This window comes from Piliocolobus tephrosceles, chromosome 3, assembly GCF_002776525.5.
Source record: "Piliocolobus tephrosceles isolate RC106 chromosome 3, ASM277652v3, whole genome shotgun sequence".
Taxonomy (NCBI): Eukaryota; Metazoa; Chordata; class Mammalia; order Primates; family Cercopithecidae; genus Piliocolobus; species Piliocolobus tephrosceles.
Window position 1 is genome coordinate 66,998,982 of NC_045436.1, and position 14,869 is coordinate 67,013,850.

The window sequence follows — 14,869 nt, forward strand, 5'->3', positions numbered from 1 at the left end:
TTTTTCTTTTTTTTTTTTTTTTTTTTTTTTTTTTTTTTTTTTAAGAGAGATAGGGTCTTGCTTTGTTCCCCAGGCTGAAGTGCAGTGGTGTGATTAGAGCTCACAGCAGCCTTGAACTCTTGGGCTCAAGTGATCCTCTCACCTCAGCCTCCCAAGTAGCTAGGACTAAAGCTGTGGGCCACCATGTCGGCTAATAAAAAGAGTTTGTGAGGAATACACACCTTTGAATGTTTTTTCTGTCTTCTGTTAATGTCCATCCAGGGTTGTGAAAGGTTGTGTTTCACAATTTTGTCTGGTTTTCTTCTTGCTTTTATAGCAATTTACAACTTTTTTATGCCACAAAACCAGAAATAGTCTAGATAAGCTTTTATACTTAAAAATGTGTGATTATATATATACACACCTGTAATTAATGTAACTGCCTTACAGGCTGTGACTATACAGGTTGAGCATTAGGTTGGTAAAATTGGTAAAATTAAATGACTTTCATATAATGCTATCTCATTATTGGCATTAGGATAGCAAAGTAATTTACATTTAATATTTAATAATGGTAACCTGGAATTACGTTCATGTAGGCCAGGCATGGTAGCTCAAGCCTGTAATCCTTGAACATTGGGAGGCCGAGGTAGGCGGATCACCTGAGGTGAGGAGTTTGAGACCAGCCTGGCCAACATGGCAAAACCCCGTCTCTACTGAAAGTACAAAAATTAGCCTGGCATGGTGGTGTAATCTCAGCTACTCAGGAGGCTGAGGCGGGAGAATTGCTTGAACCCCGGAGGCAGAGGTTGCAGTGAGCCAAGATCGTGCCATTGCACTCTAGCCTGGACAACAGAGTAAGACTCCATATCAAAAAAAAAAAAAAAAAAAAAAAGAGAGAGAGATGTTCATGTCATTATCACATAGAAAGAAAAAGTAGATTAAAACATACCATACCCAATATGGTCTTATTTTTAAGCAGACACATATACAAATACATATATATGAGAAGGAACTGAAATAACATGCTCACATTAAAAGACTGAGTATTAACTTCGAATAGTAAGTGGGATTACAAGTATTAATAATATTTTTTTCTGTATTTTTAAAATGTTTTCAAATTTTTGACTTAAACTTACATTATGTTTATGTAAAAAATATTTTGGAAGAGAGAAAAAGGCTATGTACATTGCCTACTAAATCAAGTTCAAATCAGATGCTGAAATTAAAGTTTTTTCACAACTTTAAAATACAAAAATGCGTATATCTTAAATAATGTATTATTTTAGAATACTTAACATTCTATAGTTAATACAATTAATACCAAATACAGAATAAATTTTATTAATATTTTGTTTCTCTGGTATGACATAGCAGGTTTTGAGTGCTAGGTAACTTACACTGTCAGAATAAGTATATACCATACTAAAATGGCTACTTTAAATGGCAATACTTATGTACATATCTAATTTCTGACATGTTCATTTAAAAACCAATTTTACCATTACATGGTAATATCTTATATTCAGGAAGTATTCAACAAACTTTTGCTAAGGAGACTAATTTTAAAACGACCACATTAATGTCTTAAATTTTATTCCTATGATAACTTTATTCCTTTAAGGACTTACCTTGGCTGCATGATATGTACCAGCTTCAAGTAATTCTTTTTTAGCTTCTTTGGCAAGCAGGTTAAACCGACTTAACATTGCAGCCTTACAAAGCCGACTTGCCATTGACATACCACTTTTAAATGGGGAACTAAGCAGAGAGAAATAAAATTTTTTTTATTTCTTTTTCAGTAATTTATGTTGGCAATTGTACGGATTAAAATCAACATATATCTACAAAATATTTCTTGATTATTTGCAATATACAGTGAACTCTTTTTTACATAAGAGGCATTCTTAATATTTACTTTCTGAAGTAAATTTCTTAAATTACATTTTAAATTATTTAGTATTGCATCAAAAATTAATGCAGAAGATAGACCTTGGAACATTTCTATTGTATGAAGCAAAATTAATCTATGATGATACAAATTAAACAGTGGTTCTATAAGGGATTGACTGGAAGTGGGCATGGAAATACTTTCTGCATTTTGACTAGAATGATGGTTACATAGGTGTAAGAATATACCAAAATTAATGAAATCATACAGTCTATTTTGTATTTCACTGCAAGTTTTGGCTCAATAAAAGCGTAACATATACACATAATCTATTTCACAGCCCTTCGTGTGTGTGTACATTATGTGCATGTAGATGTGTAATTTGGGTTTCTAATGAAAGTGGGCCGGGCGCGGTGGCTCAAGCCTGTAATCCCAGCACTTTGGGAGGCCGAGACGGGCGGATCACGAGGTCAGGAGATCGAGACCATCCTGGTTAACACGATGAAACCCCGTCTCTACTAAAAAATACAAAAAGCTAGCCGGGCGAGGTGGCCGGTGCCTGTAGTCCCAGCTACTCGGGAGGCTGAGGCAGGAGAATGGCTTAAACCCGGAGGCGGAGCTTGCAGTGAGCTGAGATCCGGCCACTGCACCTCAGCCCGGGCGACAGAGCGAGACTCCGTCTCAAAAAAAAAAAAAAAAAAAAAAAGTGGGTCCACAGATCATGAACCTTTTTGCTACTGTAACTTTTCCCCTTCATTGTATCTTCTCATTAGTTGTTCTTAGGATAGACAACAAAAACAGTCAAAATCCTCCATTTCTCTTAGTTTCCAGTTATTTGCAATGTGACTTTTCAGATCCTCACATCAATAGGCATGGCTGATATTCCCTTCCCTTGAATTTTACTCGTCTTGTGATTTGTTTTAGCAAACAGAATAGATAGTGTGATAATTCTGAAGCTAGGCCTGGAGATGCCTTGGTTCTTATTTTCTTGGCACTGCTGCCTCTCCCATGTGACCCTGCTAGGACTAGCCTATTAGAGGGTAAGTGAACACAGGGTAAGATCAGCTCACCTGACCTTTAGTTGACCAACAGTTGACCCCAGATGTGTGGGAGAGCCCAAGAAAATTCAGAAAAACCATTCAGCTGTCTCAAGAACTTCCAAGTAGTAATAATAAACAGTTGTTTTAAACAACTAAATTTTGGCCGGGCGTGGTGGCTCAAGCCTGTAATCCCAGCACTTTGGGAGGCCGAGACAGGCGGATCACGAGGTCAGGAGATCAAGACCATCCTGGCTAACACGGTGAAACCCCGTCTCTACTAAAAAATACAAAAAGCTAGCCGGGCGAGGTGGCGGGCGTCTGTAGTCCCCGCTACTCGGGAGGCTGAGGCAGGAGAATGGCGCAAAGCCGGGAGGCGGAGCTTGCAGTGAGCTGAGATCCGGCCACTGCACTTCAGCCCGGGCAACAGAGCGAGACTCCGTCTCAAAAAATATAAAATAAAATAAAATAAAATAAAGTAAAGTAAAGTAAAATAAAATAAAATAATGTAAAATAAACAACTAAATTTTGAGGTGGTTTATACATAGCAATAGCTAACATACACTCGTGTACAAAATCTATTTGATTTCTACATATTAATTTCCCACTATGATACTTTTGTCGCAGTGGTTTTGATAATTTCCTTGATTTTTGGGTATAAATACCATCTTCAAAGAGTGATAATTGTTACATAACTCCTTCTTTCCAATATTTTCTCTCTCTCATTTCCCTTGTCCAAATGTATTAATGCCTCCAGCAAAATGTTGAGTAACAGCAGTAACAGTAAATAATGCCTTACTCTGAATGTTAGTGGGAATGCCTCTGACATTTTATCAATCATGATAGTATTTTTGGACTAATAAAGATATACTTTATCCTGTAAAAAGATACTACCTAGCTATTCCTTTTTATTGAATATCTTCATCTAGAATAGTTGAAGAGCTAAATTATTTATACACTTTCTTAGAATTTATAAACATCTGGTATTTTCCCTAGATTAATTAATAAAACATATTCATAAGAGTTTCTAGTCTAGTGTTATTTCTATTATGTTACTATCTTTGAATTCCTAGAAAAAATGCCAATTGGTGTTACTGTACAAAATATATTATTGTAATGTGCTGCTAAATTCTGCTCCCTGATCTTTTATATAGCAATTTTTCTTGGATATAAATGAATTTGGTCTGTAATTTTGTGTGGTGGAGAGGAGGAGCAGCAATTTTTTTTTTGTAAACTTTTAAGTTCAGGGGTACATGTGCAGGTTTTTTTATATAGACAAATGTGTGTCATAGGGGTTTGTTGTACAGACTATTTCATCACCCAGATATTAAGCCTAGTATGCATTAGTTATTCTTCCTGTCTCCCTCCTCCCACTCTCCACCATCTGAAAGGCCTCAGTGTGTGTTGTTTCCCTCTATGTGTCCATGTGTTCTCGTCTAGATCCTACTTATAATAGAATATGCGGGATTTGGCATTCTGTTCCTGTGTTCATTTGCTAAGGATAGTGGCCTCCAGCTCCATCCATGGCCCTGCAGAGGACATTATCTCATTCTTTTTTATGTTTGCATAGTATTCCATGATGTATATGTGCCACATTTTCTTTATCCAGTCTATCATTGATGGACATTTGGAATTATTCCATGTCTTTGCTATTGTGAATAGTGCTGCAATGAGCATACGCATGCATGTGTCTTTATAACAGAATGATTTATATTCCTTTGGGTATATACCCAGTAATGGGATTGCTGGGTCAAATGGTATTTCCATCCTTAGGTCTTTGAGGAATTGCCACACTGTTTTCCACAACGGTTGAACTAATTTACACTTCCACCAACAGTGTATATGTGTTCCTTTGTCTCCACAACCTCACCAGCATCTGTTTTTTGACTTTTTGATAATAGCCATTCTGATTGGTGTGAGACAGTATCTCATTGTGGCTTTGATTAGCAATTTTAAAAATTCAGATTAAAGTATCAATCATATATTTGTTTCATAAAAGTATTTGGATGCTTTCCATCTTTTTGGATAGCACTGGAATTATCTGCTTTTTAAAGGTTTAGAAAAAAACCCTCTGAACTACCTCAGAATGGTACTCTGAGGAACAGTTAAGGTGCCTTCTTGGTAACTTTCTCATGAAAATAACATTTATATTTTTCCTCCTTCTATATATAAGTTCTGCAAGTAATGTTTTCCTAGAAATTTATCCATTTCATTCAGGTTTTAAAATATATTTGTGTGGTTACCCAAAATAGCTTATGATCCTCTTGTTTTTACATGAGATTGGTGATTTTTCTTTTCAGCTTTTTATAAGTAATTTTGCCTTTTTCTGTTTTTTAAAGCTCTTTTCTTTATATTTCTAAATTATTCCTATCATTTATTGTTATATGCATTTAAGGCTCTGACTTTTCAGCTTTGTTTAAACTGTATAACCTACAAATTCTGATGTGTAATATTTTCAATATCCCTATTTTCTAAATATTCTGCAATCTCAGTTTATATTTCCCCTTTGAGCTAGGAGTCAGAATTTTTCCCGTAAAAGCAGTTCCTAGTATTCCAAGTTTGTTATTCACAGTTTTATCTCATCATAATCAGAGAATATGTCTACATTGCTTCTACTTTTTGGAATTTGTTATTTTCTTTGTGGTTTAACACACAGTCAGCTTTTTGTTAGTGCTCTATAGTTTCTTGAGGACTAGGTACATTTTATATTTTTAAGATGTAGAGTTTAAAGTAATGAAATCTACCTTACTGTTATTTAAAATGGCTATATCCTTGTTTACTGTTTTGTCCACCTGATCTACCATGAACTGAAAGAGGTGAATTGTTGTCTCTACTAGTAGTGTGTTTCTACATTTCCTTTCTTTGTCTTCTATAATTTCTGCTTTGTGAATGTGGCTATGTCACTTTCTGCTAAACATTCTTCTGTCCTCTGTATGAATTATACTGTTTATATTGCTAAGGTTTTTTTTTGTTGTTGTTGTTGTTGGTCTTACTGTAATGCTTTGAGACTGAATTATACCTTGTCTAATACTTAGACTACACATTCTGGCTTTTTTTTTTTTTTAAGATGGAGTCTCGCTTTGTTGCTCAGGCTGGAGTGCAATGGTACGATCTCAGCTCACTGAAACCTCTGCCTCCTGGTTTCAATGATTCTCCCTGTCTCAGCCTCCCAATTAGCTAGGATTACAGGCACCTGCCACCATGCCCAGCTAATCTTTTGTATTTTTAGTAGAGATGGAGTTTTGCCATATTGGTCAGGCTGGTCTCAAACTCCTGACCTCAGGTGATCTGCCCGCCTTGGCCTCCCAAAGTCTTGGGGTTATAGGCGTGAGCCACTGCACCCGGCCTCTGCTTTCTTTTCATTTGTAATTACTTGGCAAGTATTTGGCCGTAAAAAATGTTAAGCTCATTTTACACAGTTTCATCTTTGTTATGCCATTACTTTATGTTTTCGGTAAATAATTTTTTAATGTCTTTCACAGAAGACCTGTTTGTCTATATACTTAGTTGAGTCTGTTATTAAAAGTAAAGCACTTGTTTATGCTGGCCTAAGTCATTTGATAAAAGTGTAATTCATCCTATTTAAAACATCAGTATTATGCTTAACTGAGTTCCTACTAAGAAATGTTTATGGGTTTGTCTGTTTTTTTTGTTTTTCTTTTTTTCTTTTTCCTTTCTGGGATAGGGTCTCGCTCTGTTGCCCAGGCTGGAGTGCAGTGATGTAGTCATAGCTCACTGCAGCCTCAAACTCCTAGGTTCAAGTGATCCTCGTGTCTCAGCCTCCTAAGTAGCTGGAACTCCAGGTATGCACTCCCACTCCTGGTTAATACTTTTTATTTTTTATATAAAAGACTGGGTCTCTCACTATGTTTCCCAGATTGGTCTCAAACTCTTGGCTTCAAGCCATGCTCCTGCCTCAGCCTCCCAAACTGCTAAGATTACAAGTATAAGCCTTCTTGACTGCTAAGAAACATTTGTATGTGGTCTTCATTTAAATTTGCCCTTCACAAAGAAAGCAATTTTAAGCATTTAAATTTTTAACATTATTCACTGCCTCATTACAAATGTATGTTCACACTAAAAGAACAGTTTTACTGAATAATCAATGGCAGAGACATTATGAAGAAATGTCTAGAAGGCACAGAGCATCATAGTTAAGAACAAGGGCTTTGAAAATAAAATGTCTGGGTCAGAATCCAAGCTGTGTCATTAACTACTTGGGTAACCTTAGGCAAGATATTTAACCTAGCTTGAGTCTCAGAAACTGTAATAAATAAATAAATAAATAAATAAATAAATAAATAAATAAATAAATAAATAAATAAAATCACTCAACCTACAGGGTTATTATAAGAAGACAGTATAACACAGCACCATAGTTCTCACATGTAAGAGTACATAAGTAATATTTGGAAGAGTATATAAAAAATATAATTTCTGAGCCCCAGACTCAAAGTCAGATTCAGTAGAAGAAACTGAATTTCTAAAAAATTTACATGATTCTAATACTAAAGGTATTAAATTACAGTTGGAGAAACATAGGTTATGGAGCTAGATTCCTTGGGTTTGAATGGTGACTCTGCCATTTAGTATGTATTTCAGTAAGCCATATAACTTCTCCACGTCTGTCTTCTCATCAGAAAAAAATATATTAAAATATTAAAATTTTTAAAATTAGTACAACACCTGCAACACAGTCACACTCAACTAATGATAATAATTATTGTTCAGAGTTCAATATATGGTATCCAAAAGAGTTAAAATAAAAACTGCAATAAATGTCTTCTTTTGCTTAAGTAATACATGGTTTAAAGAAATTAGTAATTTTAACCTTTCAGTGATCTTCCCACTCAGGCCATCTACAATCTCCAAAGAAACATCTCCTTGTGCCCAATTCAGACTCAGAAATTTGTATTCCAAGTTCATTTGAAGTGGATATGCAGAGGGTACTAAACTAATATGAGGTCTGTTGACTAAGTAAAACATTGGAAGTTTTGAAGTGAGTGCATCATCAACACGTTGCTTTATAGCGATTTCTAAGCCTCTTGTATCACCGCAATTCCCATCGCCTAGAAAGCAAAAAGAAAACACTCAAGTTCAATATTAAAAGACCATTCCAAAAATAAAAATAAATGAAATGATTGGAAATCATCCAAAGCCCATTTCTCTATCCTTTATCTTTCAACCTTCCCTTTCCTAGTTCTATGCTCTTAGCATCTACTCCATATTCTTAACTAGAACCAGAACAAGGTAATAACAGATTTTCAATTTTAAAAAAGACTCTGATACAGAAAATAATGAAAAGTCCCTCTACTGAGCATTAGCAAAGAGCCACAGCTGCTCAGAAACTGGTACTTTTGTGACTGACTCAGAAAGAAATCTGGTAAGTCCAGATTTGTCGACTGCATTGTATCCTGATTTCTTGCAAGTGCAGTTGACAAATCTGGATGAGAAACAATTGGTGAAAGTGAGTCATTTTCAAACATCTAAGGGCCACAAATTTTAACTTGTCCAATACCACAATGCTTCAATTTCACAACACAAAATAATTTAAAGAATGATCATTTCTGGTTAAAATTGTGCCAATACCAAAAGCTTTGAATTCTCAGTTATAATAATTATTGAAGGAGAGATCTCAAAAAGATGCAATGTTACTACTAAAAAACAGTGAGTTGCATCAAACTTAAAATGGAAGTTAGGAAGCAGTCATTCTTATTTAAAAAACAGTTATTCTAAAGCATCTCTCTTTCTTTCTCAGAAGGTCAGAAGTTCTTGCAACAGAATCTTTGTAAACCACTGGACATATTTCACAAATAAAGTTTTGTGTCCTTATCATTAAAATTGTTGAGATGGTTACTAGGGCTGCATTATGACTATCTGGGCACTAGAAAATGATGTAAAAAGGACATGTACTGCTTTTGGGATCCTTTTTCTAAACACTTCCTTAAGTGTTTATCAAGAGTGACAAATGATCAAGACAAATGAAGAGTGACAAAAGAAAACTAATCAAATAAAAAATATACTTGGGCACAGAATAAAAGTTGGAAAATATAAGGTGTGAGGAATAGCTAATATATCTACAATGAACAGTAGATAATAAGGATTTTTTAAAAAACTAATGTATTTATTACACTCTGTAATGAAATAATGACAGTGGTTGTACCAAAAAAAAAAAAAAAGACATTTGGAAAAAGGAAGAAAAAAAAAAACCTGTAAGTCAAACTCCTCATGAAATGCTTTAAACATCAAATTGTTTACCTAGATGCTTTAATGGGAAGTATAAAACCTAATATAATAGAAAAAGTTTATAAATATTTTATTATAAATTTAACTTTTTCCCTTCATATATGTGTACACTAATAATTTACTATATCTGAGGTATGGTTTTAATATATCTTGAGGCTCAGTCTTGTTCCTAGAAAATAAATCTCTAAAAATATGCAATATAATTGAAAAATTTTGATTTGATTCATTCAAAAGGATCTGAAATAATATGAAACTCCAAGGTTAAAGTCAAAGGTTAAATCTAATCAAACACTATAGAAGACTTGACCTGACAATAATTCATATATATATATATATATATATATATATATACAAAATCTATCAAAAGCAGCAGCATGAAGAGTTATGAAAACTGGGTTTGAATTCAGGCTGTACCACTAAGCAAACTGACAGACTTTAGGCAAGTATTTTATTAACATTGTGAATGTGATCGGAAAAAGAAAAGAAAAAAGGAAAGGACTGAATAAGAGATTCTCTAAGGTTATCAGCTGCTTCTTAAAAGTCCACAAACTATATTTAAAATGGATTTCTTCACTAGGAAGGATTCTCTACACTTCAGTTATACAAATCAAATTAGTACATAAAAAGGACCTCTGGATGGAAATAACTTCTGGACAAACATTTTTGAAGTACTTAGGCAGAAAAACTTATTGTAATAGGGGTTACCAAATTTGCAAGATATATTGTAAAAAGTTTGAGAATGAATACAAATCTAGCTATTTTTTAATAGTCAAGAAAGACAATTTTTTTCCAGATTACTCTGGATAATTTTCTATTTAAATACAGTAAACGCCCTTTTAATGCAAGCCTAGATCCCATGTTTTAAATTAAAAAATTCCACCACTATAAAATGACAAAATGAGTATCTACAGAACATCCACAGCATAAAATTTGTTTCTGCAAACTTTTTGAAAAGTAAAATAACGCTTTAAAATAATGTTGGGGTACAGAAAACTCCTCAAAATATGAAACTTCAGCATGCTGAGTGCTTCGAAAATTGAAAGGCCTCAGAAATAAGCTTCACAACCAAGGTTTTTCTCTGATCTTTCCCTCATCTTCCTGTGTCACTGATCTTTCCCAAAGCACCAGAAGGAGCTCTCTCTGAAATTTCCTTATCCAGCTGGATGGTCACTACAACTTACGGCATCTTTATCCCACAATCTCTGCCTCCCACCTTTGGGATTCATTCATTCTCCCTGATAATTTATCATGAAACCAACAGCTCTACAAACAGCAGATCTGTGTTTTGACCTTAAATAAAGTTTCACATATGCAAAAACTAATTTTATACTGATAAGTAAAGTACAGAGGATTTGCTTAGTGAGCGAGAGGCCCAGGAGGTTATGAAATCTCACTCACCAACTAGTATACTGCTGATGTAAACTGGCTGTATAAAATGACTCAGCAATGCTCCCTGTACACCAAGCACTTCCCATCTGGTCAATTTGTCACTTGAGGACATACTGCTTATTCTATTAACACCATCTTTAGGACAGTAAACAGTCAGATAAATTTTGCCTTCAACAGCCACGTGGAGACAGAGTTCTTCATTGGCTTCAAATGCAGATATAGAATGTGGATTAAGACGTCTAGAGAAAGAAAAGAAAGTTTCTTCCTTTAGAAAACAGGGGTGACAGAATAAAATCTATCTGTACCTAAGAACTGTTCTCTAACATGTTTAACTTCCCAGTGTACATTTAATTCCAGTAACAGAAACAGATGCAAGAAAGCAAGGCAGGAATGGAGTGCCTTCATTCCACAATAGTAATATAAAACAGAAATGAACCACATTTAGAGCCTCCAATAGAGATATTTTTCATATTATTACCATTTTATGTCCCTTAAAATTCAAAGAAACACTAATTTTTATCCCTATCATAGTTTATGAATTAGGTCCTTCCTCTGTATGAAATTTTTTTAAAACGACAAAATGAAAGAATGAAAAAAAGGAAAACTGTCTACTTTTCTTTGTCATCTTCACTAAAAATGCAAAATTATTTTTCTTTAAGTTTCTTTCTAGAGAACCCTGGCCTCATTTTCAAAGGTGTTACTAGAGGGATATTTTTAAAAATATTACCCATGGTTACTTACCATTAGATGGTCAGACTTAAGGTGACTTTTACCGTCTTCTTTGTTCTTGTTTGTACTGTTTAAATGTTATGCTACCTGATATTCATTCACCAAAGCAATAATATTTTGGCCATAGGTCAAAGTTTTTCTTAACTCTTGTATTTGTATGTGAGTAGTGCATAAATCCACACTTCCTAAAGTTTATGAGGTCTTCAAAGTAGAAAGGAGCAGAAGATTTTTTTTACTAGCATAGCAAAAAAAGTGGTGAAGTACATGCAACTTTTAGGTACAGGTTGAGTGTTGCTTATCTAAAATGCTTGGAACTAGAAGTGTTTCAGATTTTGGTTTCTTCACACTGGAATATTTGCTTTATACATACCAGCTGAACAGAAATCCAAAAATCTGAAATATGAAATGCTCCAGTGAGAATTTCCTTTGAGCGTCATGTCAGTGCTCAAAAAGTTTCCAATTTTGGAGCACTTCGAATCCCAGACTTTTGGATTTGGGAAGCTCAACCTGTAGAAGTAATAGATTAGATTGAGGGGAAAAGGATTTGGGGTCTCCTGCAGGCCACAAATAACAACTCAAAGCTGAAGAGAAAATATGGGTAATTAGAATTTACATGTTCTATTTGCTGTAGAAAGTCAGAATGTGTGGCATGGCCATCCTACTTGCTTTTAAAAACAACTTCTATAATACTTACAACTGTGACTTAATCTGGGCTGATCCTTTAGGCAACTGATTCATGTAAAGGCAAATGTTGATATTCTGCTTAAGAGTGAGTAGATTAGAAGTTGGTTCTGTACAAAATATTGATTTTTCCATCATAGCAGGATTTTTGCTGTAGAAGAGCAGAAGTTGTCTATAAAAGTACCTAAAATAAATGTTATAATTTTGTCAAGTAATAAACTTTATAAAAGATGTATCTCAATGAGCATCGTGTTCATATGTGTCACAAGCAATGTCCTGTGTGTCAAAAGTTTTGACACAGGTAAGAACTCCTAAATTAATCTTAGCTTTATTTAATGAAAAATTAAGGTTCTTGAAAGTTCTTAACTGGAGCCCAGTCTGCCCTGTAACCTAACCTAAAACACCATTTTTTCTCGACTACTCCACTTCTGTTTCACATTAGAGTCTTCCAACTATCATCTTCTGCAAAAGACTCATTTCTCTACTGATTCCTCCCTTCTTCTTCAGACAGTTCTGTTCCCAGTCTCCCAGATGAAGTGCCAACTTTTTGCCTTACTTCTATTTCCCCTTCCCTACCCAAACAAATTACTACAAAAATGACAAAAACTGTGGTCCCTGCTCCTTAATGGTTTTAAAGAAAAAATTCAAGAGCATAGGAACAATACAATGAACAACATAAGTTGTATTAAGAAATGAAGCAGATATAGTTACCGATAATTTATTGTATGTTTCAAAATAACTAAATGAGTGGAACTGGAATGCTCCAAACACAAAGAAATGAAAAATGATTGAGGAGACGGATATCCCAATTACACTGACTTGATCATTACACATTTAACGGTTGTATCAAAATATCACATTTACCTTATAAATATGCACAACTATTATATATTCACAATAATAAAAAATTTTAAAATTCAAATTTTTTTTTTTTTTAAAAAGGGAAGCAGCTCTCCTGAAAGACTACAACTAATCAAATCAAGGACAAATACTATTTTGCTTATTTAATAAACCATGACTTTAAGATACACTCCCTTGAATCCCATCATCAAAAATATACAGTAAAAATTAAGCAACAGTATGTAAAAACGCCAAGCACAGGAATAAGTAACACAAAAGAGGTAGCTTTTAAAGAGGTCAAATAATTCCATAAGCACTGAGGGGGGGTGGAGGGCAATGAGATGCATTACCCTCATAGTCTTGCTGAATAACTTTTAGGATTATAGGATTCCTCATTACTAGAGATACAAATTTATATTTTTTCAGGTACACGTATCTAAATTTATTTTAAAATACTCTACTGAAGAAAACACCAACACAAAAAGTGAGAATGCAGAGATTTAACAAGGACAGCAGAATGCTAATAATTGCTGAAGGTGAATGAGAATTTGCTATCCTGTTCTCACTTGAGTGTCTTTGAACACATCCATAAGAGGCTGGGCGCAGTGGCTCACCCCTGTAATCCCAGCATTTTGGGAGGCCGAGGGGGGCGGATCAAGACCAGCCTGGCCAACATAGTGAAACCCCGTCTCTACTAAAAATACAAAAAAATAGCCGGGCGTGGTGGTAGGTGCCTGTAATCCCAGCTACTCAGGAGGCTGAGGCAGGAGAATTGCTTGAACCTGGGAGGCAGAGGTTGCAGTGAGTGGAGACAGCGCCACTGCACTCCAGCCTGGGCAATAGTGCGAGACTCCATCTCAAAAACAAACAAAGAAACAAACAAAAAACACAAAAAAATGCCCAAAACATCCATAAGTTAAATAAAAAGTCATTTTAATGGTTTAAAGAACTAAAATGAATAAGATCTAGTATTTCACGGCACAACAGGATGACAATAGTCAATAATTGTACATTTTAAAATAACTAAACGAGTATAATTGAAATCTTTGTAACACAAGACAAATGCTTGAGTTGATACATACTCCATTTACCCTAAAGTGATTATTGTGCACTGTATCAAAATAGCTTATGCACACTATAAACATATACACTATGTACCCACAAAAATTAAAAATAAGAAATTATAAAATTTAAGAAAGAATTCCTAGTTTAGTAGGAACAAAGAGGAATTAAAAACAAAAACATAACCAAAAGCTGGTGGATATTATGAGAAACAGCACTCATTTCCCATTTTATATGTTTTCATACGAAGTGACTTGCAAATTCCTTTCTTTCCCATTTGCTATTCATTCCTCTTGTAAAGAACAGAGTGACTGAGTCTGGAAAAAGAAACTAGGCATGCTCACCTAAGCCCTTTTCTCTCTCTCTCTCCAAGATACGCCAGCCTCAAGAATCCTTTATCTATACTCTGCTTTATGGTAAACTTTGCATAATCCTTATGAATGAAAACCTGTTGGTTTCTGGTGCTGTCCTTGGATAAGTATGGCTATTCAGGGGTGAAATAAGACCAAGCCTACTGAGTGTGGATCAAAAGCTATACTTCTCCATAACTTTAGTCATAAAAAAGTGTTTTTTTTTTTTTTTTTTTTTTGAGACAAGGTGTTAGTCTATTGCCCATGCTGGAGTGCTGTGGAGCAGTCTTGGCTCACTGCAACCTCGATCTTCTGGGCTTAAGCAATCTTCCCACCTCATCCTCCAAAGTAGCTGGGACTACAGTTGCGTGCCACCATACCTGGCTAATTTTACTTTTGTAGAGACTAGGTCCCACAATGTTGCCCAGGCTGGTCTCGAACTCCTGTACTCAAGCAATCCTCCCACCTTAGCTTCCCAACGTGTTGGGATTACAGGTGAGAGCTACTGTGCCTAGCTGACTGTAGGATTCTTAAAACTGAGTTTGGCTGGGTGTGGTGGCTCACGCCTGTAATCCCAGCACTTCAGGAGGCCAAGGCAGGTGGTCACCTGAGATCATGAGTTTGAGACCAGCCTGACCAACATGGTGAAACTGTCTCTAATAAAA

General features: G+C 35.1%; 1 protein-coding gene across 3 annotated transcripts in view; it reads right to left on the reverse strand.

Annotated features, from left to right (window-relative positions):
* ADAD1 (adenosine deaminase domain containing 1) overlaps nucleotides 1–14,869 on the reverse strand; it is a 51,846-nt gene that overhangs the window by 6,866 nt on the left and 30,111 nt on the right. For 2 of the 3 annotated variants that reach the window (XM_023217606.2, XM_023217609.2), the window contains 4 exons: nucleotides 11,966–12,136; nucleotides 10,552–10,781; nucleotides 7,739–7,976; nucleotides 1,611–1,740 (listed from right to left, as the gene is read on the reverse strand). In XM_023217606.2, the coding sequence (XP_023073374.1) occupies nucleotides 1,611–1,740; nucleotides 7,739–7,976; nucleotides 10,552–10,781; nucleotides 11,966–12,136 (769 nt within the window). The remainder of the gene's footprint in view (nucleotides 1–1,610; nucleotides 1,741–7,738; nucleotides 7,977–10,551; nucleotides 10,782–11,965; nucleotides 12,137–14,869) is intronic. The other variant, XM_023217608.1, reaches the window with a different exon arrangement.